Raw genomic sequence first — 27,333 nt, forward strand, 5'->3', positions numbered from 1 at the left:
GTGCCCGGGAAGGGAGTCACGTGAGCAGAACATGATAAGTTTCTGACATAACCGATTACATATAACTGCAATATGTTTAAGAAGCGGAGTGTCAAGAAGGAGCAGAAGCGGAAACGCGAGGAGGTGGAGGACACCGACGACGCGGCAGAGCCGGCGGTGGTGAAGAAGGAGAAGCTGGACGCGGCAGCGCCTGCCAAGACAGCCAAACCGGCCTCGAAAGAGCAGCCTGATAAGAGCGAGGCAAACGAGGCAAACGAGCCAACTAAGCCGGTCAAGGACACCACGCGGTACAACATCAAGCCGTTGTCGGCGAGCATCAAGACAAACACGGTCGTAGACTACCAGCCGGACGTGTGCAAGGATTTCTTGAAGAACGGTTATTGCGGTTATGGAGACACTTGCAAGTTTCTTCACTATAGAGACGAGTTTAAGGTGGTGAAGGCTCCCAAGAAGAAGGAGTGGGAGGAGGTTCTGAAGAAGAACAAGCGGTTTTAGGGTGGCCTATAACTTTGTATACTAATAACACGAGCGATTCACGGGAGTTTAGACACCAGTTGTTTCAAGCTGTTGAAAGTAGTGGTTATGTGGCTGGTTATCTCCGTGTCTATTGGTTCTGGTCGATGGTTGCGCGCCAGCCGCTTGTACAGGATCCTGTAGGTTTGTGTTTCGAATGGGTCGGCGTCGATCTCCGCCTGTGCGGCGTTTTTGAAGTACCAGGGGTCCATAATGTTGATCCAGGCTTCCAGCTCCGGCGAGTACAAGTACACGTTTTCGTTGCTCAGCGACACAATGGGCCATCCCTTTGAGTTCACAGACACCGCAGTCACCTTGAGCGTGTTCTCGAACCGTTTTTTCGGGTCCAGCTCCGAAAACTGGTTGATGATCGGAGACACCGAGACACCGGCCAAAATACTCTGTCTTTGGCGGATGTCCCAGCTGTAGAACAGTCCCGACGATGTGACGGCCAGCACATACTGCTGATGACCCAACAGATGAGTCAGGTTGGTTCCCAGCTGGAACGGCGGCACGAGCTGGCGGCCCGACTCTGACAAAATGAAAATCAGCCCCGTGTCGGTCGAGACCGCCCAGAAATCAATACTCCGGCCCTCAGACTCCGTGTACGACGAGCTGCACATGTTGGTGAACTTGTGGTTGTAGAAAAACTCAAACGTGGTGAGCTTCTCCTTGGAATTGAGCACTCTGAGCTTATTGAGCGAGTTGAACTCTTCCAAATCGTCAAAGTCCACCTCTTCCTCGGCGTCGTCATCTCCTTGGTTTCTGATCTCCATCACCTCGCCGTTGGTGAGGTCGTCACCCTTGAACTCCATCAAAACGTGCGGCTGCGCTCTCATGTCTGTGAAAATGGTGGCAGGAGTGACCATCGACGGAGCCAGGTACTGCGGAGTCTCGATCTCCCGCTTGCGCTTTGCCGACGACGACCGCACAGAGACAGGCTTCTTTGGCGCGTTGTTGATCTCGGCAATGTGGTCGATGTCGTTCTCGTTCTCTGTGTCGCCAACAGGAGCTTCGCTGATGATATTGTCCCGCAGACTCGAAACCAGCGTATGCAGCCCCAGCCGGGGAATCTTGACGGCAGGCTCCGAGAACTGCGACCGATGTTTGGGTGGTTTAGGCATAGCGACCGGTTTCGGCAGGTTCTGCACGGGCTCAGACCCTGAAATCAGCATCGGAGCCACTCGTTTCTTTCCTGACTTGGTCACCGTAACTTTCTGCGAGCTCGGAGTCAGAACGTTCACCTTGGGCTTCGCAGCAACAGGTTTCGTCTTCACCGTCGGCATCACTTTTTCTGGATGCTTTTTCGACCGCGGAACAAGCATGTTGATTTGCGGAGCAGCCTGCGGTTTCTGCTCTGTCTGGCCCAGCTGGCCCAGCTGACCCATCGGCTCCATCGACTCCATCTTCTCCATCAGCCGGTCCAGTTTCCCGGTGAACGGCCGCGACTTTAGCACGGCCTCGGCCTTCTCCTCCAGCTTCAACTGGTCTATGCTTTCCGGGAACACCATGCTGTCTCTATCGGCACCGTACTTGTTCAGCACGTTGTCGTGTTGGTCCAGCGGAATGGGTTTACCCAGCTCGTTCTCGTCAAAGAAAACAGACGTGATCGATCCATCGAGAGAAGACAGAAATAGCACGTCGCCAGTCGGGTTCCATGCGAGATCGGTGATCGTGTTCAACGAAACGTCGGCAGCAACCACCAGCGGCGTGGCCGCACTCGTGCTCCAGATCACCAGCGTGCGATCCTGTCCCGCAGTGACCAGTACCGTGGAGATTTCAGGCTCCTTGTCCTGCTTCGTTCCTGTATCGACTTCGTACAGTCGCGGAGAGAAAAGACACACCTCGCACGGCGCGTCGTGGCCAATCAGACTGATATCTGTGGCCCAGTTGCCTCGCTCTATAATGGCAACCGAGCACAACCCGCCGTTGATGGCGTTTGGAGATGCAATGTTCTGTCCGTCTGGAGACCAAGAAGTTCGTCTAAAATACGTCGTGAGCGGCGTTTTGCGAAACGGCTCTTTGATCACCGACTCCACGGTGAAACTCATCTCTGTTGGCGACGAGCGATGGTATCTGAAGATCCGCAACGTTCTGTCGTCAGAACAGGTTGCAAAATATTTATTTGCCGGATCAAACACCACACCTTTAACGTGCGACTGATGGATGTCAAACCGCTTGATTTTCTCAAAAGTCACTCCCGACCAAACGATGATAGATCTGTCCAGTCCAACAGTGACGAGAATCGACGAGTCTGGCGCCCACGCCATGTCTTGGATATCATTATCGTGAGCCACCAGTCTTTTTCGCACTGTCCAATGCTCCAAATCGGTGGTTTCGAGATCCGTGCCAAATTGGAGCCGCTGTTCCATGTTTTGTGCCATAATGCGCGTTTTTTCCTCGTCCTTCTCCCAAATCAAAACAACCTTGTCGTCCGACCCACTCGCAAGAAATCGTCCAGTAGGACTGAACCGAACACACGTCACTGCTCCCGTGTGCCGGCCCATCGAACACAAAGGCCGACACAGATTCTGGTCCAATGCCACGTCGTTCGTTCGAACCTCCTCGTCAGACTCCTCAACAAGATCATTGGGTGATTCTTGTTCCGAAACCTGTTTCTCGTACTTTTTCAAAGTGTCCACCGACCAGATCCTCACCTTGCCGTCCAAGCCGCCAGATGCTAGCCGCTCGCCGTCTGGAGCCACAGACACGGAAAACACCTCGTATTTGCGGTTTTCCTCCGAATGCGTCAGCCAGGGAAACTTCAATATATGCATTTGGGTTATTCTTTTTGTTCACAGTGTACATATATTTTCTATACCAGGTTTAGGAGGGAAGAACACCCGTGCACCGTCTACAAACCAAACTCAAGCTCGATGGCCTTGCCGAATCTGCTGAGTCCAAGGTCGAGTTTCTCCAATGCCACGGCGGCGTAGGTACCTCTGAAGAAGATCTCGGTAGAGCCGTGTTCCTTGAAATTTGGCGACTTGAACCACGAGCCTGGAATCAACAAACAGCCCTGCTCCAGCGATTTCTCATAGATAGCAGTCTCCACCTTGATTGGGTCCTTGCCGAACTCAGTGGCAAACTTAGGGTGTTTAGAAGCGTCGATCTTCACAATGAAGAACATACCGGCCATAGGAGGCTCGAATGCGACAACGTCTTTTGGCATGTGCTTGAGAAGACTGTTCATGGTGAAGTTTCTCTTGATGGTGTACTCTTTTCTGAGACCAATCAACCAGTCCAGGTAACCGTCCTGGCCCCATCTACCTAGCAAACCGGCAACTAGAGTCTGGGAGAATCCAGAAGGAGTTTGAATGGACACTTCGTGCAATCTAATAAATCTCTCGAGCAGCTTCTTTTGGGCCACAATCCATCCCAATCTGGTGCCTGGAGCAAGGACCTTGGAGAACGAGTCGAGTCTCACAACTCTTCCTTCCACGTCCAACGAGGAGAAAGACTTCACAAGACCGGCCAAGAACTGCTCGTGAGTCACGGCTGGTGGCTCGGAAGCACCCTTTTCGTAGTCGGCCATCTGAAGGAAGTAGTAAGGCTCGTCTTCCACGATGATGAAGTCGTGTTTGCTGGCGATCTTGTAAATAGCCTCTCTTCTCTCATTGGACAGCGAAGAACCAGTTGGGTTCTGACCAGTGGAGATGGTGTAAAGTAATTTAGGCTTTGGCTTTGGAGAGTCCCATTCGTTGAACAATTGGTCGAGCTTTTCAGGGATAATTCCCTCGTCGTCCATCTCGACTGGAGCCATGCTGATACCAAGAGCTCTCACGGTCTCGATGGCAGACGAGAAAGAGTACTCTTCAACCACAACGGTGTCGTCAGGATTACAGAAAGTTCTCAGGGTGGCTTCCCACGATTGGGTGTTTCCCACAGAAAGAACGAGATCCCACTCCTTGTTTGGGATCTTGTGGATGATTTCGGTGTGGGTCTTCAGGAAGTCAGTTAATTCGACTTGACCTTCGGTATGTCCGTATTGCAACGATCTTCCAAGAGGAACGTCGTAGTCCAATTCTTTGACCTTTCCGACTTCGGTGACAGTGGTGTCCTTCTCATTGGTTGGCTTGGCACCAATACCGTTGGAAAATGGAGGGGCCGGGGAATGAGCGGTGATCTTGTCCCAAGGGAAGTAGTCAGACAAAGGCAGTCCTCCGCCCAAGAAAACCATGTTCTCTTGACCAAAGTACTTGAAAGCGGTCTTCAAAGCAGAAGGCTGTCTTCCCTTCGATTCGTTCGATAGATGGTGGCTCAAATCTTTCACTGTCATGGATGACTAATTTAGACCAGAAAAGGTTATTAAAAGAAAAACTGTGAAAAACCCGCGATCTATCCACAGTTAAATAAAAAAAAAAAAGGTTAGTTAAAAAAAAAATTGAGAAATCTCGGCTAAACGCGGTACTCACGATCGGATAGAAAAGGGATACGACGATCTTTGTCGGCATGAGTCTTTAGCACACCCTCCAGAGCGGAACAAGCCCAGTTTCACGCATACCATAGAGAAGCAAGGGTTCTGCGATACTCGTTCGACATACCCGCAGGTATTGATGCGTGTAAAACACGATCCGTCCGACTAGCACAGAATCCTTATCGATGAGCGTGGCACCGGAAGTAACACCGTCCAAAAACGAAGTTCAAGGAAAAAGCCTGGTTTCCGGTATTGGAGTGCAAGATGCTTTGGAATCATGATTTGTAGGAACGGAAACAGACCTCTCAACAAAGCCAACCGTACAGATCAATCGTTTTCCAGCAACTTTTCAGCAAGGACAACGTTGGTGAAACCGACGGGCTGGAATACGACCGACCGGATTGATGAGACAGGGCTCCGTTTGGGTCCGGATCGGCATTCTAGTCGGCTTTGGCAGGAAGTCCCATGCTTTTCTGGTTTAAAGGGTGGCGGGTGGCGTAGACACCGTATGGACGTTCGACTCAGTCGAGACCCATGCGATATGGTGCAATGAACAACGAAAATTACCTGGACAGTGTTCCAGCCTGTTTCGTTACAAGACGGTGTGTCTAAAAGAAATATACGACAGTCATCAGAATCCCAATTAAACTTTAAATCACGACAATGTTTTTGTGCGACGCGTCGGTGCAGCGAATGTTTGATGTTTTTTTATTTACCTTTAATTATTTTGTTTACATATGGAGGCGATATTTGAAAAGTCGCAGCTGGAGAACCAGCAGACGCCAGCGGAGCCGGATGAGGTGCACAATCTGGCGGCACAGTCGGTGGAGCTAATGTCGATCAAGAACGCTGCTCAGTACGTTAACGAAAAGTTGTCTGCCAAGGGGTATTTTTCAAACAAGCCAAACAAGCTGAGAAAGCTGTTACTTTTAAGTCTTGACAGCGACCAGCTATTTAAGGAGAACATGGAGAATTTGGAGATTAATGACAAGATTTACGAAAATGATAAGAATACCATGAATATCATCTACTCTCTGTTGAACTCCACAGAGATCTCTAAACAGTTTAAGGAAACTGCTCTTAAAAAAATGGCAGATAAAGATTCGGAAATTAGACAGCTCAGAGAAGAGGTCGCGCGGCTAAACGATAAGCTGGAAGAAAAGGAGAAACATGTGCAATCTCTGAACTTGGAGATCATCAAGTTCGATCTACATTCAAACCACTACAAAACAATGCTCAACAACGTTAACGCAAAATATAAGGAGCAGGAAAGAACTTTCAAGCTTTACACGGAGGAGGTGAAACGGGAGCTACGTCGCAACGAGATCGAGGTTGATCGGCTGGAGAACAGATTATCTAGTGTTTCGAAAAGGAAGTTCACAGATTCACATGAAGCAGACACAGAACCCAAGAGACAGAAATTCGATAACGACAGATTTTTATCATTGCTTGAAGACAACTCGCACTTGAAACACGAACTGAACAAAGTGGTGGCCGTTTTGTTGAGACTACAGAAGTTTCTCAAATCGTTTGGCCAGCTAAACGGTTCCAACAAGGTTCCTTCGACGTTTATTCCCTCGGATCAGGAACTTCTTGCCATAGATTACCACGACTTCGACTTGAAGAAATACGATGTGATCCTCTTTGATCTTCTCAAAGCGTTTAACGGAGAGGCTATTGAGGACACCTTCAAATTCAAGAAAAACGCCCAGAACGATAAAGAGCAGGAGATCGAAAACCTTCGCAAACGACTTACAGAAATGGAACAGAACTACGAGCGCGTACTGGGTACAATGGAACAATGGAAAACGTATCGCAAGCAGAAATAAGACATGGTTTTTTGAAGAGATTACACCACCGCACTGGACTGTTTGGTTGGGACCTTGTACAGTTTGTAATAGTCAACCAGCTCTCCTCCCAGATTGGCTTCACCAAGGATTGGCAGCTTGAACAGGTTTCTCCACGAGTAAGGCTCGCCGTTTGTTTTCAGAAACAGGAAATCGAGCCAGTTCTGGACTATCCCTTGGTCAAACGAGGCAGGGCCGCTTTTTTGTTGAATCATATCGTCACTGATCATCAGGAATTGGTTCAAGCCAATCAGTCGCGAACATCTAGAGTTCACCACAATATCTGGAAGGCACACGAGCTTACGCAGACCCGGAAGAGCCACCTCATCGCTTGACAAGTCCACCGACTCGTCAGTCGGAACCGACGAAAAGCTGTTGTCGACCCCTTGGTGCAAGGTACTGACCTCGTAACTGGTGATTCCCTTGGATATTTGCAAGAACTGGACCAGGAGAAGCAGCGAAAGCCACGCAGACTGGAAAAGACTCCACATGGTCAGGTTGAAGATGAACGGCGAAGCATAGTATCCAGAACACATGTCTTCTCCGAGGAAAAAACACGACTCCTCGAACTCGTCTGGAACGTCAAGTTTGTCAAAGTACCGTTTTGCCAGACTGTAATACAGGAAGATGGCGATTTCCAAGCTAACACTGAACGCGAAAAACAGCTTGTGGTTTCTGACACCAACGTCGTTGTTGACCCACGAACAGTAGTGGTCGAATTTTGCAACGTTTTTGTTTTTCAGCTTGTTGAGTCTGGATCTGAGTGGTTTGCGGATCGAAGTATGAATACAGAAGTGTCTGGAGTCGAATTTGCGAAGGTCAATCAGCTCTCTAATGGTTTGTTGGATTTTGTCCCCGTTGGTCTCTGCTGGGATGTATCCTGGGTCAATCAACATTGCTTTGAAGAAGGACGCAAACACGCAGCCTGCTACCAAAAAGAAGAGCAGATTCGATAACGGTGCTTTTGAGAAGGTTTTAGGCATAATAGTGAAGAGCCAGGTGACGACACACCAGAACGCCGTAGCAGAGAATACTCCGGCGAAGTATGGAGACCGATGCAATGCTGTTGGGCTTCTGTCGAAGCTTGGAAGTAACAGGTACTGTAGAACAAAGGTTTGGACGAAAAAAATCACCGCCAGTGAAAAAACGTTCACAACTAGGTAGCCGGTGGTCAAGGCCAGCAATGAAAGCGGCACAGCAATGTACGGGTTTAGAAACACGATCTGTCTTCCCTGTGACTCTGTGAGGTACCGATGGACTTTTGTTCCGTCTGCGTTGAGGTCGCACTCCTTGAGAGCGGTTTTCAACAGAGCTGTGCAGTTCATGTCTGCGGCAATCTCCCAGGCAGCCTTGTTGTCGACTGTTTTGTGGTTGATATCGCTGCCGGCCTCGATCAGCTTGATGAGAACGTTCTTGATCGGGTGCACGAGTCCCCAGTAGAACGGAGTGAAGCCTGTTTCGTCCACGATGGAGATATCAGCTCCCAATTTTAGTAATACATCCACGGTGAACGGGTCTCCCTGGTAGGCCGCCCAATGCAGCGAGGTGCGGCCCTTCGGGTCGGCCGAGTTGATGTGCAAGTTTGTGAACGTCAGAATGTAGATCACCATCATCACGTTTGAGGAGTGCACAGCAAGATGCAGACAGTTGAACCCTTGGTTATCAAGAACGTCTGTGTCTGCTCCGCACTGGGTGATCAGATAATCCGAAATGTACACCAATCCGTATCTGCACGCCCATTGGACAGGCGTTGCGTTGAGGTCTCCTCCCTTGTGGTTGACTGCTGCGCCTTTGGAAACGAGATACTTCAAGGCGGTCAGCTTGTTGTTGATGGCACACCAATGCAATGCGCTGACGTTATCGTCGAGCATGGAGTTGACATCAAGCTTTTCGTTTTCGAGCAGGTCTTTCAGCGTCTCGAGGTCGCCCCGCTGTGCTGCGTTCATATACTTTTCGATAAGGTCCGGCTTCTTGTCGAGGTCTGTGAACGCGACGTCATGAAGTGCGCCGATCGAGGCGTTTTCCGCGACCACCGGCTCATCCATCTTGGCAGACTCAACAGGTTCGGCCAGACTGTCCAATTCGGTCTCGCCGTTCAAATGGGACATGGCTAGTAATTGTAACGGTATAACAAAGAAATTTAACAGAGATGGTCTTCGGATTACATCCCCATAATATTTTTCACAGCCTTGTTTTTAAAATGTTACGTTTGATCCCTAGACGACATTACATATTATATAATCAACAGTAAATGGTTTCATCCTCTGACATATCCTCGATCTCCACACGAGAGTACTCGTCGTCTTCATCTTCAATTGCAAAGCGAAATTGACGTTCCATATTTTGCAGTTCCGGGATAGAATTGACAAACGAGGGAATACACATTAGTTTTGAAAGCTTTTCATCGCCGAGATTGACCCTTCTTGATCCAATCACGTTGTTGGCGAGGCTGAACGTACTCTCAAGAGCAGCGTTTGAACAAGGAATGTCTTTAAGGAGCTGATATGTCGCTCTCAACCTTGGAAAGCGCTCAGACCGCATAGAGGACCAGAACTCGTTGTTAGCTTCGATAGACCACTCACTATAGTCAATGTTGTAGAGCGCATGCTTATAATATCCATCGATTTCCATGCTAAAGCTGATCTCCTCTGAACCCTCATATGCTAGAGCTTTTGCTGCAGATTCCTTCAATGCGAGCAGATTCACCTCTTGGAAGAAATCGGTACGCTTGAACAACTCAAAAAGAATCTTTATCTTGGAGCGTTCCAATGACTTGGATTTGTAAGGGAACTGTCGAATGTCTGGATGCTTCCAATTTATTGTCGAAAACAGTAGCTGGTTGCGATCACTCACATCAAAGAAGGATCCCGCAATCACTAATTCATCTTCAAAAGCAAGGGTGAAGTATTCACAAAATTTCGAGTAGGAAAAACCAATTGCGTTGAGGAAGCTTGGATTTAAACCTTTCAGTTTTTCTGTGAATAAAGCAACGGTCGGATCTTCACTATCACGATACACGTAGAGTTGATCTGCAATATTGAAGTAATCAACCAATCCCTCTTCTTTGCCAAGTAGGTTCGATACTGCTGTAAAAAGCTTGAGTACTTTCAAAAACGTTCTCGAGTAGCTCATTAAAGTATTATCCTCATTCTTTTGTGACGACTCCATCCAGGTTTTGAACTCGCCCATTATGAAGTTCAGTCCTTTGATTTCTTTAAGATCTTTTCGGAATTCCAAGAGAGCGTGAACCGTGTTCATCTGACTTTGATCCAGCGTTATTCTATGTTCATCAAAAAACTCTTCGACAACTTCAATCTTGTCAGGGTCCAGGTGGTTGTGAGAGAAGCCCATGCCCGCTAGTTTACCGAACACAAAACATAATTCGTCCCATTTGTTGAGGATGGTGGTCACCGTAGAGTAAGCGCTCGTCCATCTGGTTTGAATTGGAAGAGTGGGAATCTTACCACCGATGCATTTTGTCCAAAGCGAGGAAAGCACGGTGTCCCCTCGTACCATCTTGCTGAAATCAAAGCAAGCTTTGTAGAGTCTGGATTCTTTCGTGTTGTCTGCATCTTTGGTAGCTTCCCTTCTTCTTTGATTGTCGTACTGTAGTTGTGTTCGAGGTTTTGATTCGAAAGTGGAATTGGCCATTATGGAGCCGAGAATCAGGTTCAAGATGTGAGACACACACCTGACCCCATATAAAGGTGCTAAGTCTTTCTCCTTGCGCATTTCATTAATGTGCATGAGAGTTTTTGGGTTTGCCCTAAGATTGTCAAATGTTATTGCTAGGACTCTTTCTTCAATCTTGTGCTGTTTAATAACCTCACCAAGCGCATTGGCTATTTCAGTTGCTGTTTCACGTCGGTCAGAGAAGTTTTCGAACGCGAGTAATACGTGCCCAAAATCGCTGTACATCAACACCCCTAGGTATCTAGAGTTGTAATTTTTCCAAATGTCCACGCACAGTGACACATTTTTTGTCGCTAGTAGTTGAACGATTCCTTCTTTCATGCAATCATAAGATCTGTCAACCATTTTCGAGATCCAATTTCTTTTCCGGAGGAATTTGAAACAAAATTTGACAGCTTCTTGTCTTGAACCTGTTATGCGAGAATCACTTGTAGTCTCTTGAACGACGAGCTGGTAAAATGAAGCAAGAAACGAAATGAAATCTGGAGAATCTGCATTTCTAAACGGGATAGAATCTTTCCAGAAATACATAAGCAAGTCATAACGCATCCTTTCCTCCTTGTTGCTAAACATGTGTGCAAGATGTTCAAATGGTTCTCCTTTCCCAAAAAAGTCAAACTCAATAGTACGTTGAGAAGAGGATCTTGGAACCTCAGAAGGATGGTTCCTACAATGGTTTCCAATGTTTGTATCTTTGCATGCATTGGAGTGTCCATGGAATCGAAAGGTGTGTCTGCATCGTACACATTCAGCATACGTCACGGCCTCATACGGGTTGTCAGCTGTCGAAGGACAATCGTAAATTTCATCCGGCATCGCCTTCTCCAATTCAGTGTCATGATACCGTGTATGGAATAACTTGATCATATTTGAGTTGCGAAGCGTTGCAAGCCATGTCGGATGGTAGAATACTCGAGGGATCTTCTTCTGCTCATATTTATGAGGAGTTCTCTTTTTTAGCTCTGCGAGCAGCTTGCGCGTCATCGCATACTGCTGAGAAATTGACTCAGCTTTTGTAGCTTTAAGTTTTGATCCTCCATCGCCGATCCCGAAAATGGCTTGCGTTCGCCGGTTAACACGGCCATCTGTCTCGCGATCTGACGCGTCACCTCTACTTGTTGCGATTGGGTACAGACTCAGGGTTATTGTGGTGATTCTGTTCCCCATTTTCAGCACTTCTGCTTCCAGAAGTGGAATTACCAAATAAAATAGGATCATCATGATCTGAGTGAGAGGGGGAAACAACCAAGTTCACATAGGAAGGCTGGTTATAAACATTTCTTACTGGCGCCTGGAAAACATTACTGGCTATCTCGCCTTGTGAAGAGCTCGGAGTGGAATGCACAAAACTATGTTCACCAGACATGCCCTGCTCGCTTGGCTGATTTCTAAATGAATTCGATTTTTTGTCCATTTGTGAAGACAAGAGACTATTGATTAGATTTTGATTTACGACCAAAGAGGAAACTAAAATGAGCGGTGTGAGGTGTGGTCTATGTGGCTGGTACGAGGCTGGTAAGTGTTATGTGTAGGGCAAAACCTGACATTACACCGCATTACATGACCAACTCTGAAATTTAATTAAATCGCGAGAACCCATCCCCATGAAAACACAGCCTTGAAGAGTTGGGCTTGATCAAAATTAAACTGCGTAATATTCCTTACTTTATAGAAGTGTACGTATTAACCTAGGCCTTCAACACTCTCATGGTGTTGGAGTGGCCGATACCTCTGGTGTGACCCTGGATACAGACAATGGTGTCGCCTCTAGAAAGGATTCCAAGATCAACAGCGTGCTGGATACCGAACTGGAGTCTGTTCTCAATGTCCTGGATCCAGTTCTCCTCGCGTTGTTGTCCATACACGAATGGATACACGCCTCTGTACAGGTGGCAGTATCTGGCAGAGTTAGGGTTTCGGGTGACCATGATGATCGGACAGTTTGGTCTGTACTTGGAGCAAAGTCTAGCGGTGGTTCCGGAGGTGGAGAGCACAATGATAGCCTTGGCGTCCTGGTCAAACACAGAGGAGGCAGCAGCAATGGCAATGGTCTCTGGAGTAGAGCATGGCTTGGCGGTGAGGTCTCTCAACTCGGTGAACGTGGTGTAGTATGGAAGAGCTTTCTCGGCGATCAAACACGTGTGGTGCATCATGGAAACGGCTTCCAATGGGTAGTTACCCTTTGCTGTCTCCCCAGACAACATGACACAGTCAGCACCGTCCAAAATGGCGTTACCAACGTCAGAAACCTCGGCTCTTGTTGGTCTTGGGTTGTAAGTCATCGACTCCAACATTTGGGTGGCACAGATAACAGGCTTTCCAGCAAGGTTGCACTTGGCAATCATCTGTTTTTGCACCACAAACACCTGAGGAGCAGGAATCTCGATACCCAAATCTCCTCTAGCAACCATAACTCCGTCGGTCTCCGCGAGAATCTCGTCAAAGTTGTTCACACCTTGTTGGTTCTCGATCTTGGAGATGATTTGGATGTCCTTACCTTCCTCGCCCAAGACCTTTCTAATCTCCAAAACGTCGTTGGCAGAACGGATGAACGAAGCAAACACCATGTGGACCTTATTCTTGACACCGAATCTCAGGTCGTCCTTGTCCTTCTCGGACAAAGCAGGCAAGTCCACGTCGGTGTTTGGCAAGTTCACACCCTTGTGGGAACTGATCTTACCGGCGTTGATGGAAACAACCTTCAAAGTGGTGTCATCAACAACCTCCAGAACCTCAAACGACAAAACACCATCGTCAACATAAATAATCTTACCGGCCTCGATGACCTTGGTGATGTTCTTGTAGTCGATGAACATCAACTTGTCATCACAGGCGTTCTTGTACTTGATGTCTGTGGTGAAAATCATCTCGTGGTTAGGACCAATTGGCCAGTCCTTGTCGTCCACAGTACTTCCGGTTCTGATTTCAGGTCCCTTGGTGTCCAGAGCAATAGCAAGAGGTCTACCTGGATAAAGCTCCTCGGACTTTCTGGCATTATCAATCACAGACTGGTGGTATTCGTAGGTACCGTGAGAGAAGTTCATTCTCACAATGTTGAGTCCGGCCTTTCTAAGCTTAACAAGAACCTCTGCATCGTTGGTCTTTGGACCAATGGTACCGATAATAGAGGACCGTCTATAAGTTTTAATAGGAGTTGACGAAACGTCAAGGTTTGTGAGCCAGCCAAGTTTGGATTGGAATGCCATTTTGTAAATCTGCTTTTTCCTGCCGGATTTTTACCCCCCTTTATATAGTTGCAATCTTTGCAGTCTTGTCTCCCCACCTGGCACCGCCCCAGCAAAGGTCATTTTTTCCTGGAAAATTGCACTCCGAGACTTTTTCGGTTATCTATGAAGGATGGGCTGACATCTTTGCTGACGTCAGCCGCTGGTTCCACAAAAAAAATCATGAAAATAACCGGGTGTGGATTTCGTATCGCGTAGAAAATAAACAACAGTCCATGTTTACGGACCCATTACAATTTAGACGCTGATGTCCTTCCATACAGACCCGGTTGCCGCCCAATTGTGGCCGCCGCCAACGCTTTCTGCCGCCTCCGACTCGGATGCTTCGAGTCTGACCGAGTCCTTGATACAGAAGTTTCAACACGAGTTCACCAGCACAGACCATTCTGCGGGCAAAGTTGTTGCCACCCACCCGTCGAAACACCGCATTCGCAGCATGAGACTTGGATCGCCGAAAAAACGTGCAGACCGCCCTTCTTCGCGTGCTCGTTTGCAGTCCTTGTTTAAAAAGACAAAGAAAGAGCTTCCTGAATCACAGCCAGTTGAGGAGCGAACGGTGGTTTTCCAGTGCGACGCAGCTAAAATCACCTCGTACGACGTTGCCTCCGATCGCTTGAAACCGGTCTCCTCAGGACGAAGTCTCGGACACGGCCAGTTCGAGATATACCAAATCAACAACAAGAGCGTGACGTATTTCTCGTGCGGGTCGGTGGTTTACCCGATAATGCAGAAACTCAAGGTTCTCAAGATCAGCAGAAACGAATTCATTGTCCCATTGTACAATCCAGAAAGATACTGGAAAATAACGCTAATCACAGACAACACAGACACTTTGCGCGAGGCCGACGAAGCGTTCGACGGTGTTTGCCAGTTCAAAACAGTCTATGACGAAGAATTGCATGACGAACGTGTTGAGTTGCCCCAACGTGTGGCTTCACAGGACACTGTTCAGTCGTCGTCGCAGCTCAGTCCGTCGTACTCGTCCTCGTCGCTCAACTCCACGATCGCGTGTTTCGACATCGGCGACGAGGTGGAAACCAAGGACCACGATTTCCTGCAACATCCCATCCCGATCAAGCTGCGGTCTGTGTCGTCGTCGCTGGACTCTGTGCTGGACAGGTTCCAGATCGAATCTGACGAGGAGGACAAGCAGGAACAGACGCCAGCGACGCCGCCGATGGACGAGAACGAGTCGACGATGACGGCGAGCGATTTGCGCAGCGAGCTGCGTGGCCGGTCCATTAACAAACGGTACTCCTTGACGTTCAAAGCGTGCGACGTGAGTTTATCCACGGTGGACCTTGATCTCGACTTTTTAAGAGAAGAGGACGAGTCCGCGCCGATCAACGGGTCGACGATTCTTCGCGGGTCGCAGTCGATGCAAATGCTGCGTCGGTCCTCGCCTCAGCAAACATGGACAAACAAGCTGTTTGGATGGTGAACCACCGACGATCGACTTGGAGCGACGCATAAAATAATTCCATAGCATAGTTTAACAAAATCAGTGTACGTTTAGGAGTTTCAGTAACTAGCTCGTCAGTTCGAACGCATTGAACAGTCAGTGACTATAAGCAACACGTTAACAATGTCAAGCGGACTTTCTCAGCTGGCTGGCGGGTCTGCGTCGCCAGATAACACGCCGATAGTGAAGCACGAAACAGACGAAAAAGCCGTGTTTCTGTCGAAAGAACACTCTGTTTCGCTGCAGAAGGAGATCGACCAGTACGAACAGCTCAACGAAGAGGCGCGTGTGCTGGAAGACTTACAAAAAATGGACCTGCTGCCGTTATTATTGGACGTGGTGGAAAGTTTGAAAGCCGGCAAGATATCGCCGAAGGATTTCGACAATGCGGTAAGTACCACGGTTGTACGCTACTAACACTTCAGACGGGCCGTATCAAGACACGACTGGGTCGGTTCAAGTCGCTATTGAACCAGATAGACGGGCTGGACGAATCGACGGAAAGCCAGATCGCCAAGATGGAGCAGCTCAAGGTGCGGATCGCCGCGAAGAAGAAGCTGCTGGAACAGATCAGCAGCGACATCCAGACCAAGTTCCCTGTCTCTGACGTGTAGACCTGAGGAAGGTGTTCTGGTGGTGTAGGGATGTTTCGGGAGACGGAGAGTTTCCGCCAAAAATTTTCCAAAAGGTTTTGTCCAGGTTTGCTAAAACTCTTGTAAATACAACTAGCGAACGCAGGTTTCTAAGTACACAGAATGGCAGCACCGCAGATGAACATGGGCGACTTGGGCAAGAGTCTTGCTCCGATCCCAAATTTGGGAGTTGCCCCAGAAGACAAAAAAGACGGGTTCTGGTCGTCGAACCCAATTTTCACCTTTGTTAATAACGTCACCAGCTCTATTAGCCAACACAGAAAGTCTTTGGACCTGATCAACCCAGGAACTATGGAGAACATCAACAAGGAGGTTGCCAGAGACGTTTTCCTGAACCAATTACAATTCACTGGACTTAGAGCAGACATTAGTAAGACGTTCTCCATGAACCCGATCTTCCAGATTTCTCACGGTCTTTCTATTGGTGGCCAGCTTCCAGCATACTCGTTCACCGCCATGGTTGGTAACGAAAACACTTTCTTCCAAGGAACTGTTGACAACGAGTTTTCTTTGACCGGAAGAATCAACCACAGCTGGGACAAGCACGTTGTTTCCAAGCTGACTTTCCAGTTGGCTCATGGTCAACAGCCAATGTGTCAGATCGAGCACGATTACCAGGCCACCGACTTTTCTTTGAACTTCAAGACCTTGAACCCTAACTTCTTGGACGAGTCTTACAAAGGTGTGATGGTTGGTTCGATTTTGCAGAGCATTACCCCAAAGCTTTCTTTGGGTCTTGAGTCTGTCTACTCTTCTCTACAACAGGGTGTTCCTGGCGACGCTGCATTGTCGTTTGTCGGAAGATACAATGCCGGCAACTGGATTGCGTCTGCTCAGTTGCAGGCCCAAGGTGCGTTGGTTGCCTCGTTCTGGAGAAAAGTGGCCAACAACGTCGAGGCCGGTGTGGAGACCACTGTCCAGGCCGGTGTTCAGCCAACTTTGAACGAGCTGATGCAACCGGTTTACCAGACCGTTGTGGAGGCCAACACCACCGTCGGAGCCAAGTACGAGTTCAGACAGTCTGTTTACAGAGGACAGGTCGACTCGAAGGGACTTGTGTCGTTCATGCTGGAGCACCGTGTCTTGCCAACCGTCGGACTGCTGTTCAACGCCAGCATCGACCAGGCCAAGAACTCCGCTAACATCGGTTGCGGACTCTCGTTGGAGTTTGCCGGCTCCGAGGAGGTGATGATGATGCAAAACGGAATGATGGACGCCAACGGAAACCCAATTGAAGGTGTCCAGATGGCATGAGATTAGAATTGTCAAATACAGTAAATAGGTAATGTAGAATGTCTACAATATTGTAAGAAAGGAAAACCTGTTTCAATTATCTATTTCTTCTCTTCTTCCTTCTTGCCAGAGAATTGGGTCTGGATTCTCTCGGCAGCACCCTTGTAGTCCTTCTTTTGGATGTCACCGTAGGCATCAGTGGCGGTCTTCTTAAGATCGTCGTAGTTGATCTTTCCGTCCTCGCCCTGGAGAGACTGTTTAGCCTTGTTGAATAAGTCTTGACCTTGTTGCATTTTTTCTTGAACAAAGTTAAGTAGCAGCTGGATTGCCTTAAATATTATTCGTGTGCGCGTTCCAGTTTCCCATGCAGATAACAGGCCGGATTCCAATTGGCCTGAAATAAACTCCTGCGTGGGGCTGGTACGCACTCGAATTTCATCTTGGCTTCCTCGGTGTACGGGGTGCGATGGTGGTCTTGGCCAGATTGGACGCGCGGTGCACGGGTGTCGCGCAGCGGATGGTTTTATGATTATTAGAAACCAAACATTTGGCCATCTGCACACTGTTGTACTCCGTCAGCACAAATTCACCGGTGCTTGTCAATTTTTCCTAGCTAGTTTTATGGCCCTTCATTAGTTGCTATCGAGCCGCTGCCGGAGTCCCACCAGTTTACCTTGGCCCCTATCCAATATATTGCTCCAACACCCAGACTTTGAGCAAATCCCTCTCCAGGACCTTGCTCTCGACCGTGCTGCTCAGCCCCGCGCCCCGCCAATGAAGTTCTCGCACTCGCTCCAGTTCAACGCAGTGCCCGAGTGGTCGTCCAAGTACATCAACTACTCCGGTCTGAAAAAGCTGATCTACTCTCTCCAGCGGGAACATGCCGAATCTCTCAACACCAACGCCGATTCCGAGTCCCAGCCGTTCACCGCTTCCGATGACACCTCCAGTCCGGTGAGTGTGTTTCTGGCTGCTCTGGACAAGGAGCTCGAGAAAATCAACAAGTTCTTCCTGCTCAAGGAGAAGGACGCCATTTCCAGCTACAACAGTCTGATTGACGAGATCGAGGAGTTTGAACGCGAGTTCCCCACAAACGCCTCCGATTCCGGTGAGCGACTCAAGCTCAAGCGGATCCTGGACGCCCTTCGCCCAGATAAGTTCTTGGACGACAATAGACCCATTGACGAACAGCACATGGCGTCTCCAGTGGTGGAGCCGGTGCTTTCCAGAGACGCGTTCGAGAGCTCATTGCAGGAGACCACTGTGGACGCCAGTCTGGCCGAGACCGACAAACACGTGCGCGATCTGTCGCGCAAACGGTCGCACACCCTGTTTGACGACGACGACTTCAACCTCACCTTTTTGGAAGCTCTCAAGGTGGAGAAGAGAAAGCCGCTCGCCAACATGTTTGTGCTGCTGTCGGAGCTCAAGAGCTACATCGAGCTCAACAAGATCGGGTTCAGCAAGGCGCTCAAGAAGTTTGACAAGCTCATGCACACGAAAACCAAGCACGAGTACATGGAGTCGCTGGTTACCAACCCTAATAACGTCATTTTCAAGCCAGAAACGCTCGAGGACCTGAACCAGAAGCTCGGGGGAATCATCAAGCTCTACTCCGTGTTCACTGCAGGCAACGAGGAGTCTGCCAAGGAGGAGCTCCGCTCGAATCTCAGAGAGTACATTGTTTGGGAGAGAAACACCGTTTGGAGAAACATGATTGGAATGGAGCGCAAGTCGCAGGCTGCGCGCGTGCAAAAGTCCGTCGTCGCGGACGTGGGCGCGGCCCCGATCGAGAAGTTCGATATCCATCTCGGTGCCGGCCGCAAAATCACCATCCCTGCTCCCGTCTTGTCGGGCAACGCGTTCAAGATCCTCTTCATCGCCATGGTGACCGTGACGCTGCTCAACTTCTCGCCGTTAGACAACCCGCAACAGAAAAACTGTCTGGCCGTTCTTGTGTGCGCTTCGTTGTTGTGGGCCACAGAGGCCATCCCGCTCTTCACCACGTCTCTTCTGCTTCCGTTCCTGATCGTGGTGCTCAGAACCCTAGTCGACCCAGACACAGGCGAGCCCCTCTCGCCCGCAGATGCCTCCAAGTTCATCTGCTCGGCGATGTGGTCGCCCATCATCATGCTGCTGCTAGGCGGTTTCACCCTGGCCGCTGCTCTGTCCAAGTACAATCTGGACAAGATTGCATGCACGTTTATTCTGTCCAAGGTTCCGCAGCACCCGGCCTACGTGCTGCTGTCCATCATGTGCGTGTCGACCGTTCTGTCAGCGTTCGTGTCCAACGTGGCCGCCCCGGTGCTCATGTACTCTGTCGTGCAACCGGTGCTCAACACGCTACCGGAAGGCTCGCAGTTCGCACAGGCTCTGGTGATTGGAATTGCGCTCGCGTCCAACGTCGCCGGCATGGCCAGCCCCATCGCCAGTCCACAGAACGTCGTTGCACTCCAGAGCATGGACCCTGATCCCAACTGGCTCAAGTGGTTCGGTGTTTCCTTGCCGGTCTGTACGTGTGCTCTACTGCTCATATTTGTCTATCTTATGTTCATGATGGACTTCAGAGGAACCACCATCGTGCCGATCAGATCAACAGACGAGAAGTTCACCCCGGGCCACTACTATGTGCTTGTGGTGTCGCTGGTCACCATCATCCTGTGGTGCGGCGCCTCGTTCTTTGAACACCTTATTGGGGACATGGGCATGATCGCCGTGGCCTCCATGGTGGCATTCTACGCCCCGGGCGTGCTGCTCCCCGAAGACTTCAACAATTACCCCTGGACAATCGTCATGCTCGCCATGGGCGGGCTTGCGCTCGGAAAAGCCGTCACCGTGTCGGGGCTGCTGCGCACCATCGCAGAGGCAATCCAGGCCCAGCTCGCCGGCTCCGGCCTGTTCACCGTCTTGTGTCTGTTTGGAATCATCGTGCTTGCCATGGCCACCTTCGTGTCCCATACGGTGGCAGCTCTTATAATTGTTCCATTGATTGCAGAGATCGGCAAGGCCCTTCCTGACCCACACCCCAACCTGCTCATCATGGCCACGGCTCTGCTGTGCTCGTCTGCAATGGGCCTGCCAACGTCTGGGTTCCCAAACGTCACGGCAATTGGACTCCGCGACAGCGTCGGAAACCCGTACCTGACGGTCGGCACCTTTATCAAGATCGGTGTGCCGTCGTCGCTGTTCTGCTACCTGGTGGTGATCTTTATCGGATACCTGATGATGAAGCTGCTGGACTTTTAAATAGACTAGTCCGTCCCGAAATATCTGGCATCAATAAATCTTGTACTCATCCACCAGTCCGACTCGTTGTCCTGGCCGTCTTTGGGCGACGCGCTCGACAGGTCGCCCACCACCACCTTGACTTGCGGGAATGCGCCCAAAACACGCCGGATGGCTGTCTCCGTGGCAAAGTACACCACCAGCACAATCTCCGACTCCGACACCCCGTGGTCCAGGATCACCTTCACCGCCATGGTGGCTGCTGCTCCTGAGATCACCTGAGCGTCGAAAAGCAGCACCTTGCACCCAGAGCTGAACGGCGGCAGCTTCTCTGTGTGCAGCTGGGGCTCGCCTGTCTGCGAGTCCGACTGGATAAGCACTTTTCCAACAGCAGCCTGCGGAATGATCCGCCGTAGCGACCGCATGTAGCAGTCACCTGACTTGATGATGTTGACAGCAATCACCTCCTGCGCTTGCACAATTGGGTCCTGGACCTTGGTTCCAATGGGAGTGAAGATCTCCTTTGTGGACGGCGAGTAGTGCACGAGTTCCAGAGCCTCACTGATCAATATGCTTGCTATTCTGTCGAAATAGAAAATAAAATCGTCGTTCGAGGTCTCACGGTTCAGAATGATGCTCTTCATTCCCAGAAGCTGGTTGGTCTTCGGCAAGACTGTCACGCTGGTGTAGTCGATCTGGGCGATGTGTTTTCCCAGACTTTCCAGATGTCTCATGTGATCTATTGACTTTTGTTTCAACTGCATCCTGATATGTTTGATAATCATGTCAATGGCAATGAGGTTGTCCGAGCCGTGCGGAATGACCACGTCGGCGTTGTTCAACGTCGGTCGCACGCAGTTGACCGAGCTGGGCTTCACAAACGTGTCCCATTGCTGAATGATCCCCTCAATGTCTCTTTTTCTCTCGACAATGTCACGCAACAGTCTGCGACAGTAGCAGATATCCAGGTCCGTGTCGACGTAGATCTTGGTGTCCATGAGTTCCAGCACCTTTGGATGGTACAGACAGTAGATGCCTTCCACGATGATCACGTTGGCGCCGTAGATGGAGATTTTCTCTTCTGTTCTATCGTGCAACACAAACGAATAAACTGGGATGTCTGTTCTCCTTCCCTCTTTCAGAGACAACAGACAGTTGTAGAACAGGTCGAGGTCGACCGACTCCGGCGCGTCGAAGTCGTACTCGTTCCGGAACGCCTGTTGTCGCTGTTCCGGCGTCAGAGGCTTGTAGAAGTTGTCCATTGATAACAAGACGGTCCAGGGCTCGTTAATCTGATCGATGATCTTCTGGGCCACAGTCGTTTTTCCCGACCCAGAGAACCCAGCCACCCCGATGATGTATGGAGACGTCCATGGCGGGATGTACCGCGTGGCCTGGAGGTCTGTGTGGGCGCTTGGCGGTTTGGAGGACGGACTGGAAGGAATGCTCATTAGATAGAAAAAAAAATGGGAAAAAAATACATTTTATTTAAACAATGGGTGAGATTAGAACGGGCCGGTTTAAACGGCGACGGAGAGATTTCGAGGACGATTTGGCGGAGCAAAGTAATGTCCAGTTCCACGAGGAGGTGGATACGTCGTCTACAGAGCAAAAAGAGCCGCTAAAGGCAGAGTTGGACGACCCTACAGAGCTCAGGCTGGGCAATAGGATCCGGCTTGAGAACGACGTTCCCAGGGCGAATTTTGAGGACCTGCGTCGAATATCCAGACAGGAGTACCTTTCGAAACGTGAGGAGCGGCAAGTTTTGCTGTTGCAGGCGGAATTGCAGGATTTCGAGTGGGAGATCGAGCAAATTGGCTGGGACAGGCTCACCACAAAGGAACAGCAGGAGTACAAGTTCAAGAAAGAGATCTTTTCCACGATCCAGGAACGATGGGAGATTGAGCAGGACATGGAAACCCATTACATGTTGCCGGACGACTATTTCACCGAGGACGGCAAGATAGATAAGAAACGGAAGCAGGACACGCTGCATTCGAAGTACAACGACACAGCGGTGGTTGACTGGGAGGCGGACCAGATGCGCAAGGCCGTGAAGGCGGACACGCGAGTTCCTGAGAAGGAGTACGAGTTTGTGTTTGACAGCTCGCAGGCTGTGGAGTTTGTGAGCGATCCTGTTGATGTTGAGCGAGAGCGGTTGGAAGAACTTATTGCCGAGGAAGAGGAGCGCATCAAGACAATTGACGAGACCCGGAAGTCGCTGCCCGTTTATCAGTACCGCGATGAGCTGATCAAGGCCGTGCAGGAGCACCAGGTGCTGATTGTTGTTGGAGAGACAGGGTCTGGTAAAACGACACAGCTGCCGCAGTACTTGCACGAGGCCGGGTTCACCAAGGACGGCAAGAAGATCGGGTGCACGCAGCCGCGTCGTGTGGCCGCGATGTCTGTTGCCACACGTGTGGCGGACGAGATAGGAACGGCCGTTGGTGACAAGGTCGGGTACACCATCCGGTTTGAGGACAGAACAAGCGAGCGCACTATTCTCAAGTACATGACGGATGGTATGTTATTACGGGAGTTTCTCACGGACCCGGAGCTGCTGTCGTACTCGGCAATAATGATCGACGAGGCGCACGAACGAACGCTGTCTACAGACGTGCTACTTGGTCTGTTGAAGGACATTGTTGCGTATCGTCCGGACTTTAAGCTTTTGATCTCGTCTGCCACGATGAATGCGCAGAAATTTAGCGATTTCTTCGACGGCGCGCCCATCTTCAACATCCCAGGCAGACGGTACCCTGTGGACATCTTCTACACGAGCCAGCCCGAGGCGAACTGTCTACACGCGGCGATCACGACAGTGTTCCAGATCCATCTGCAACAGGACCCTGGCGACATTCTGGTTTTCTTGACCGGTCAGGACGAGATCGAGAGCATGGCTGATAATTTGGCAGAGACGTGTTTAAAGCTGGGCGACCAGATCCCCGAACTGGTGATCTGTCCGATCTACGCAAACCTACCGTCAGACCAGCAGCGGTTGATTTTTGAGCCGACTCCTGAAGGAGCACGGAAAGTGGTGCTGGCTACCAATATTGCCGAGACCTCATTGACGATCGACGGGATCGTTTACGTGGTGGACACCGGGTTTGTCAAGGAGAACGTGTTCAACCCGAGCACCGGGATGGAGAGCCTGGAGGTGAAGCCGTGCTCGAAAGCGTCTGCGGATCAGCGTGCGGGCAGAGCCGGTCGTCTTGGCCCGGGCAAGTGCTACCGGCTGTACACGAAATGGGCGTACCTGAACGAGCTGGCTGCAAACCCGACGCCGGAGATTCTGCGCAGCAGTCTGGCGAGCGTTGTGCTGCTGCTGTTGTCGCTGGGGATCACCGACCTGCTGAACTTCGACTTTATCGACAAGCCTGCGCCGGACACGCTTATCAAGGCCCTGGAGCTGATCTACGCTCTGGGCGGTCTGAACGAGAACGGCGAGCTGACCAAGGTGGGCCGTCGGATGGCCGAGTTTCCCACGGAGCCGATGATGGCCAAGACTCTTCTCACGAGCAGCGAGCTGCACTGCTGCCAGGCTGTTCTGTCGGTGGTTGCAATGTTGCAGGAGGCAGGCTCGATTTTCTACCGGCCGCGCGAGCGCAAGGAGCAGGCCGACAAGGCGCGGCAGCAGTTCGTGCAGACGTTGGGCGGCGACCATCTGACGCTGCTGGACGTGTGGACCAAGTTCGTGGAGAACGGGCATTCTGTGCAGTGGTGTCGCGACAACTACGTGCAGTACAAGTCGCTGCTGCGTGTGCGCAGCATCAGAGAGCAGCTGGAACGGATGTGCGAGCGAATGGGTCTGCTGGACAACGAGACCGATCTGGAGCACGACCGGCTGGTGGTGGGCGTGATGAAGAGCGTGGTGGCCGGGTTCTTCGTCAACGCGGCGCAACTGAGCAAAACAGGCGATGCGTACCGTACCATGAAAAAAAACCAGGCTGTGTGGATCCATCCGTCGTCGGTGCTGTTTGGACTCAAGCCGCCGCCCAAGCTGCTGATCTACAACGAGCTCGTTCTCACCAGCAAGGAGTTCATGCGCACGTGCATCCCCGTTCACGAGAAATGGCTGCGTGAATACGCCCCCCACTACTACAGTGACAAATAGAGAAATAATGTAGGAAAAAAAACTTAACATTATAACTTTAGTGGAGTGATCACAACCACCGTCCCAAACCGAAACTTTTGTGTCGCAATGCCTGTTCAAGACGACACGCTACTGAGCGGTATCTGTCTGGCCGTTTACTACGCTCCGAACAGGGCGTTGTTTGGCCAGACGGTGCGGTTCTACGAACAAGTGCTGGGGTTCGAGGTTGCCCAGCACGACGCAGACTCCTGTGTTTTGGAGATCGAGGCTGCTCACCAGGAAGCAACCACCATTGAGATCAAGGTGGACGCCTCCAGAGCCATCGCAGCAGAGAAAGTCGCCGCCAACATCGACCATCTGTTGAAGAAGGAACAAGAGCTTGACTGGAGAACCCTCCAGCGCAACGTTTGTTTCACTACGGCCAAACTGGACACGTTGATCCAGCGACTCGAGGCAGCCAGCGTGCCGTTTCAGACCCGTCCAGACAAGCTCAATGCGTACGAGGTGTACGTGGTGGACCCGTTGGGGGCTGTTGTTGGGTTCACTGACGTTGCAAACACCATTGGCACCAGCCAGTACTTCCGGTGCAAAGAGCCCGAGCAGCCGCCAGACACCGCCAGCAGCGCCGAGTCGGTGCTCAAGGCGGTGGCCACGGCCAAAAACATCGCCGTCATGACTTCGGGCGGCGATGCTCCAGGAATGAACGCAAATGTCAGAGCAATCATCAGAGCTGCCATCTACAAGGGGTGCAAGGCGTACGCTGTCTACGAAGGGTACTCGGGTCTTGTCAAAGGCGGGCCGGAGTATATCCGGGAAATGCATTGGAACGACGTGCGTGGATGGCTTGCTGAAGGTGGTACCAATATCGGCACAGCCAGATGTATGGAGTTCAAGGAGAGATGGGGCCGGTCCGCAGCGTGCAAGAACATGATCGACGCAGGTATCGACGCTCTGATCGTGTGTGGCGGAGACGGTTCTCTCACGGGCGCAGACCTGTTCCGTGCAGAATGGCCGTCCCTGATTAAGGAGCTCCACGAAACAGGGAAAATCACCACCCAGCAGTACGAGAACCACAAGCATCTCAACATTTGCGGTACTCTGGGCTCCATCGACAACGACATGTCGCTCACAGATGCCACGATCGGCTGTTACTCGTCGCTGGCGCGGATCTGCAAAGCCATCGACTATATCGACGCAACAGCCAATTCCCATCAGAGAGCGTTTGTGATCGAGGTCATGGGCCGTCATTGTGGATGGCTCGCCCTTATGGCAGGTATCGCCACCAGCGCAGACTATCTGTTCATTCCTGAAAAGCCATCTTCCCACAAAGACTGGTCAGACCACATGTGCGAGATCGTGGCAGCTCACAGAGCCAGAGGCAAGCGGAAGACCATTGTCATTGTGGCCGAAGGTGCAATTGCCTCCGACCTCACCCCGGTCACCTGCGAGGACGTGAAGAACGTTCTTGTTGACCGGCTCGGGCTGGACACCAGAATCACCACTCTGGGCCACGTCCAAAGAGGAGGTAATGCCGTGGCCTACGACAGAATCCTTGCCACCATGCAGGGAGTCGCTGCTGTGGATGCGGTTTTGGAAGGAACTCCAGAGATTCCTTCGCCAATGATCTCCATCATTGAGAACAAGATTGTGAGAAAGCCATTGGTGGAGGCAGTGAAGCTCACCAAGTCGGTGGCCGAGGCTATCCGTAGCAAGGATTTTGCCAAAGCCATTTCTCTTCGTGACTCCGAGTTCGTGGAACATCTGCACAACTTCATGGCCATGAATACCGCAGACTTCCGCGAGCCTTCTCTCCCTGTTGAGCAACGCAAGAAGATTGCAATCATCAACGTGGGTGCGCCAGCAGGAGGAATGAACTCGGCCGTGTACTCGTTTGCCACGTACTGTTTCTCGCGCGGCCACACTCCATATGCTATACATAACGGGTTCACTGGACTCGCGAGACACGATGCCGTGCGAACGCTGGACTGGCTCGGCGTGGAAGGATGGACTTCTATCGGAGGATCAGAAATTGGAACCAACAGAAAGACCCCCGAGGAGGCAGACCTGGGAACCATTGCATACGAGTTCAGCAAGTACAAGTTTGACGGGCTGGTCTTGGTGGGTGGTTTTGAAGCGTTTGTTTCTCTCAACCAGCTGGAGAAAGCCAGAGCCAACTTCCCAGCGTTCAGAATCCCAATGGTTCTCATACCTGCCACCATCTCGAACAACGTCCCAGGTACCGAGTATTCGCTTGGATCCGATACCTGTTTGAACTCTTTGGTGGACTACTGCGACGCTATCAAGCAGTCTGCAGCAGCCACCAGAAACAGATGTTTTGTGGTGGAATGCCAGGGTGGTAACTCGGGTTACATTGCGTCATATGCTCAGTTGTGCTGTGGAGCTACAGCGTCGTATGTTCCTGAAGAAGGAATGAGTTTGACCCAGCTGGCCCAGGACATCGAGACGCTCAAGGTGTCCTTTGCCAATGATCAGGGCAAGTCCAAGTCGGGCCGTCTTATTCTCAAGTCGGAGAAGGCTTCCGACGTGCTGACCACGAAAACCATTGCAGATATCATCAACTCCGAGGCTAAGCAGCGGTTCGACGCCAAAACCGCAATTCCTGGACACGCGCAGCAGGGTGGCATTCCTTCGGCCATTGACCGGACTAGGGCTGCCAGATTTGCGATCAAGGCTGTCCAATTCGTGGAGCAGAACAACGATATTGCATGCAACGCAGAGAACGAGTTTGGAGAGTTTCTGAACTCCCCAGCGGTCTCCAACACCGCCTGTGTCTTGGGAATAGAGCGGTCTCACGTCAAGTTCACTGCGATCAGACAATTATACGATTATGAAACCGAAGAGGGAAAGCGCGTTCGGAAGAACATCTTCTGGAAGGACATCAGGGACATCAGTGATTTGCTTGTTGGCCGTGTTAGTGTTGGCCATTAAATA

General features: G+C 50.7%; 22 protein-coding genes across 22 annotated transcripts; 10 read left to right on the plus strand and 12 right to left on the minus strand.

Annotated features, from left to right (window-relative positions):
* Window positions 1-72: 72 nt before the first annotated feature.
* Window positions 73-2,676, plus strand: OGAPHI_004003 (uncharacterized protein; the record flags this gene model as incomplete). Its single annotated transcript, XM_046205035.1, has 4 exons — window positions 73-468; window positions 543-755; window positions 1,159-1,838; window positions 1,941-2,676. 4 exons carry the CDS (start codon window positions 73-75, stop codon window positions 2,674-2,676), a joined length of 2,025 nt encoding a protein of 674 aa, XP_046061019.1.
* On the minus strand, window positions 534-3,290 carry OGAPHI_004004 (uncharacterized protein; the record flags this gene model as incomplete). The annotated part of the gene is made up of 1 exon (XM_046205036.1): window positions 534-3,290. The coding sequence occupies one exon, from the start codon at window positions 3,288-3,290 to the stop codon at window positions 534-536; it is 2,757 nt and encodes a 918-aa protein (XP_046061020.1).
* Window positions 3,291-3,367: 77 nt separating this feature from the next.
* OGAPHI_004005 (uncharacterized protein) lies at window positions 3,368-4,792 on the minus strand (the record flags this gene model as incomplete). Its single annotated transcript, XM_046205037.1, has 1 exon — window positions 3,368-4,792. One exon carries the CDS (start codon window positions 4,790-4,792, stop codon window positions 3,368-3,370), a length of 1,425 nt encoding a protein of 474 aa, XP_046061021.1.
* OGAPHI_004006 (uncharacterized protein) lies at window positions 3,633-4,474 on the plus strand (the record flags this gene model as incomplete). Its single annotated transcript, XM_046205038.1, has 2 exons — window positions 3,633-3,760; window positions 4,189-4,474. The coding sequence occupies 2 exons, from the start codon at window positions 3,633-3,635 to the stop codon at window positions 4,472-4,474; spliced, it is 414 nt and encodes a 137-aa protein (XP_046061022.1).
* Window positions 4,793-5,667: 875 nt separating the features above from the next.
* On the plus strand, window positions 5,668-7,941 carry OGAPHI_004007 (uncharacterized protein; the record flags this gene model as incomplete). The annotated part of the gene is made up of 3 exons (XM_046205039.1): window positions 5,668-6,740; window positions 7,133-7,484; window positions 7,570-7,941. 3 exons carry the CDS (start codon window positions 5,668-5,670, stop codon window positions 7,939-7,941), a joined length of 1,797 nt encoding a protein of 598 aa, XP_046061023.1.
* Window positions 6,780-8,885, minus strand: OGAPHI_004008 (uncharacterized protein; the record flags this gene model as incomplete). Its single annotated transcript, XM_046205041.1, has 1 exon — window positions 6,780-8,885. One exon carries the CDS (start codon window positions 8,883-8,885, stop codon window positions 6,780-6,782), a length of 2,106 nt encoding a protein of 701 aa, XP_046061024.1.
* Window positions 8,886-9,018: 133 nt separating this feature from the next.
* On the minus strand, window positions 9,019-9,909 carry OGAPHI_004009 (uncharacterized protein; the record flags this gene model as incomplete). The annotated part of the gene is made up of 1 exon (XM_046205042.1): window positions 9,019-9,909. The coding sequence occupies one exon, from the start codon at window positions 9,907-9,909 to the stop codon at window positions 9,019-9,021; it is 891 nt and encodes a 296-aa protein (XP_046061025.1).
* A 65-nt stretch (window positions 9,910-9,974) lies between these two features.
* On the minus strand, window positions 9,975-11,884 carry OGAPHI_004010 (uncharacterized protein; the record flags this gene model as incomplete). Its single annotated transcript, XM_046205043.1, has 3 exons — window positions 9,975-9,989; window positions 10,087-11,419; window positions 11,586-11,884. The coding sequence occupies 3 exons, from the start codon at window positions 11,882-11,884 to the stop codon at window positions 9,975-9,977; spliced, it is 1,647 nt and encodes a 548-aa protein (XP_046061026.1).
* Window positions 11,885-11,942: 58 nt separating this feature from the next.
* On the plus strand, window positions 11,943-13,628 carry OGAPHI_004011 (uncharacterized protein; the record flags this gene model as incomplete). The annotated part of the gene is made up of 2 exons (XM_046205044.1): window positions 11,943-11,998; window positions 12,146-13,628. The coding sequence occupies 2 exons, from the start codon at window positions 11,943-11,945 to the stop codon at window positions 13,626-13,628; spliced, it is 1,539 nt and encodes a 512-aa protein (XP_046061027.1).
* OGAPHI_004012 (uncharacterized protein) lies at window positions 12,159-13,676 on the minus strand (the record flags this gene model as incomplete). Its single annotated transcript, XM_046205045.1, has 1 exon — window positions 12,159-13,676. One exon carries the CDS (start codon window positions 13,674-13,676, stop codon window positions 12,159-12,161), a length of 1,518 nt encoding a protein of 505 aa, XP_046061028.1.
* A 286-nt stretch (window positions 13,677-13,962) lies between these two features.
* Window positions 13,963-15,156, plus strand: OGAPHI_004013 (uncharacterized protein; the record flags this gene model as incomplete). Its single annotated transcript, XM_046205046.1, has 1 exon — window positions 13,963-15,156. One exon carries the CDS (start codon window positions 13,963-13,965, stop codon window positions 15,154-15,156), a length of 1,194 nt encoding a protein of 397 aa, XP_046061029.1.
* OGAPHI_004014 (uncharacterized protein) lies at window positions 14,664-17,356 on the minus strand (the record flags this gene model as incomplete). Its single annotated transcript, XM_046205047.1, has 5 exons — window positions 14,664-15,118; window positions 15,928-16,103; window positions 16,174-16,503; window positions 16,591-17,005; window positions 17,224-17,356. 5 exons carry the CDS (start codon window positions 17,354-17,356, stop codon window positions 14,664-14,666), a joined length of 1,509 nt encoding a protein of 502 aa, XP_046061030.1.
* Window positions 15,301-15,784, plus strand: OGAPHI_004015 (uncharacterized protein; the record flags this gene model as incomplete). The annotated part of the gene is made up of 2 exons (XM_046205048.1): window positions 15,301-15,571; window positions 15,639-15,784. The coding sequence occupies 2 exons, from the start codon at window positions 15,301-15,303 to the stop codon at window positions 15,782-15,784; spliced, it is 417 nt and encodes a 138-aa protein (XP_046061031.1).
* OGAPHI_004016 (uncharacterized protein) lies at window positions 15,933-17,084 on the plus strand (the record flags this gene model as incomplete). The annotated part of the gene is made up of 1 exon (XM_046205049.1): window positions 15,933-17,084. One exon carries the CDS (start codon window positions 15,933-15,935, stop codon window positions 17,082-17,084), a length of 1,152 nt encoding a protein of 383 aa, XP_046061032.1.
* Window positions 17,357-17,837: 481 nt separating the features above from the next.
* On the plus strand, window positions 17,838-20,309 carry OGAPHI_004017 (uncharacterized protein; the record flags this gene model as incomplete). The annotated part of the gene is made up of 1 exon (XM_046205050.1): window positions 17,838-20,309. The coding sequence occupies one exon, from the start codon at window positions 17,838-17,840 to the stop codon at window positions 20,307-20,309; it is 2,472 nt and encodes an 823-aa protein (XP_046061033.1).
* OGAPHI_004018 (uncharacterized protein) lies at window positions 18,674-19,195 on the minus strand (the record flags this gene model as incomplete). The annotated part of the gene is made up of 1 exon (XM_046205052.1): window positions 18,674-19,195. The coding sequence occupies one exon, from the start codon at window positions 19,193-19,195 to the stop codon at window positions 18,674-18,676; it is 522 nt and encodes a 173-aa protein (XP_046061034.1).
* OGAPHI_004019 (uncharacterized protein) lies at window positions 19,298-20,021 on the minus strand (the record flags this gene model as incomplete). Its single annotated transcript, XM_046205053.1, has 2 exons — window positions 19,298-19,603; window positions 19,689-20,021. The coding sequence occupies 2 exons, from the start codon at window positions 20,019-20,021 to the stop codon at window positions 19,298-19,300; spliced, it is 639 nt and encodes a 212-aa protein (XP_046061035.1).
* A 5-nt stretch (window positions 20,310-20,314) lies between the features above and the next one.
* On the minus strand, window positions 20,315-21,739 carry OGAPHI_004020 (uncharacterized protein; the record flags this gene model as incomplete). The annotated part of the gene is made up of 1 exon (XM_046205054.1): window positions 20,315-21,739. The coding sequence occupies one exon, from the start codon at window positions 21,737-21,739 to the stop codon at window positions 20,315-20,317; it is 1,425 nt and encodes a 474-aa protein (XP_046061036.1).
* Window positions 21,740-21,783: 44 nt separating this feature from the next.
* OGAPHI_004021 (uncharacterized protein) lies at window positions 21,784-24,402 on the plus strand (the record flags this gene model as incomplete). Its single annotated transcript, XM_046205055.1, has 1 exon — window positions 21,784-24,402. One exon carries the CDS (start codon window positions 21,784-21,786, stop codon window positions 24,400-24,402), a length of 2,619 nt encoding a protein of 872 aa, XP_046061037.1.
* Window positions 24,403-24,489: 87 nt separating this feature from the next.
* Window positions 24,490-27,330, plus strand: OGAPHI_004022 (uncharacterized protein; the record flags this gene model as incomplete). Its single annotated transcript, XM_046205056.1, has 1 exon — window positions 24,490-27,330. The coding sequence occupies one exon, from the start codon at window positions 24,490-24,492 to the stop codon at window positions 27,328-27,330; it is 2,841 nt and encodes a 946-aa protein (XP_046061038.1).
* Window positions 24,511-25,629, minus strand: OGAPHI_004023 (uncharacterized protein; the record flags this gene model as incomplete). Its single annotated transcript, XM_046205057.1, has 1 exon — window positions 24,511-25,629. One exon carries the CDS (start codon window positions 25,627-25,629, stop codon window positions 24,511-24,513), a length of 1,119 nt encoding a protein of 372 aa, XP_046061039.1.
* Window positions 25,920-26,600, minus strand: OGAPHI_004024 (uncharacterized protein; the record flags this gene model as incomplete). Its single annotated transcript, XM_046205058.1, has 1 exon — window positions 25,920-26,600. One exon carries the CDS (start codon window positions 26,598-26,600, stop codon window positions 25,920-25,922), a length of 681 nt encoding a protein of 226 aa, XP_046061040.1.
* Window positions 27,331-27,333: the final 3 nt, after the last annotated feature.

This window comes from Ogataea philodendri, assembly GCF_020536065.1.
Source record: "Ogataea philodendri strain CBS6075 chromosome Unknown scaffold2, whole genome shotgun sequence".
NCBI lineage: Eukaryota > Fungi > Ascomycota > Pichiomycetes > Pichiales > Pichiaceae > Ogataea > Ogataea philodendri.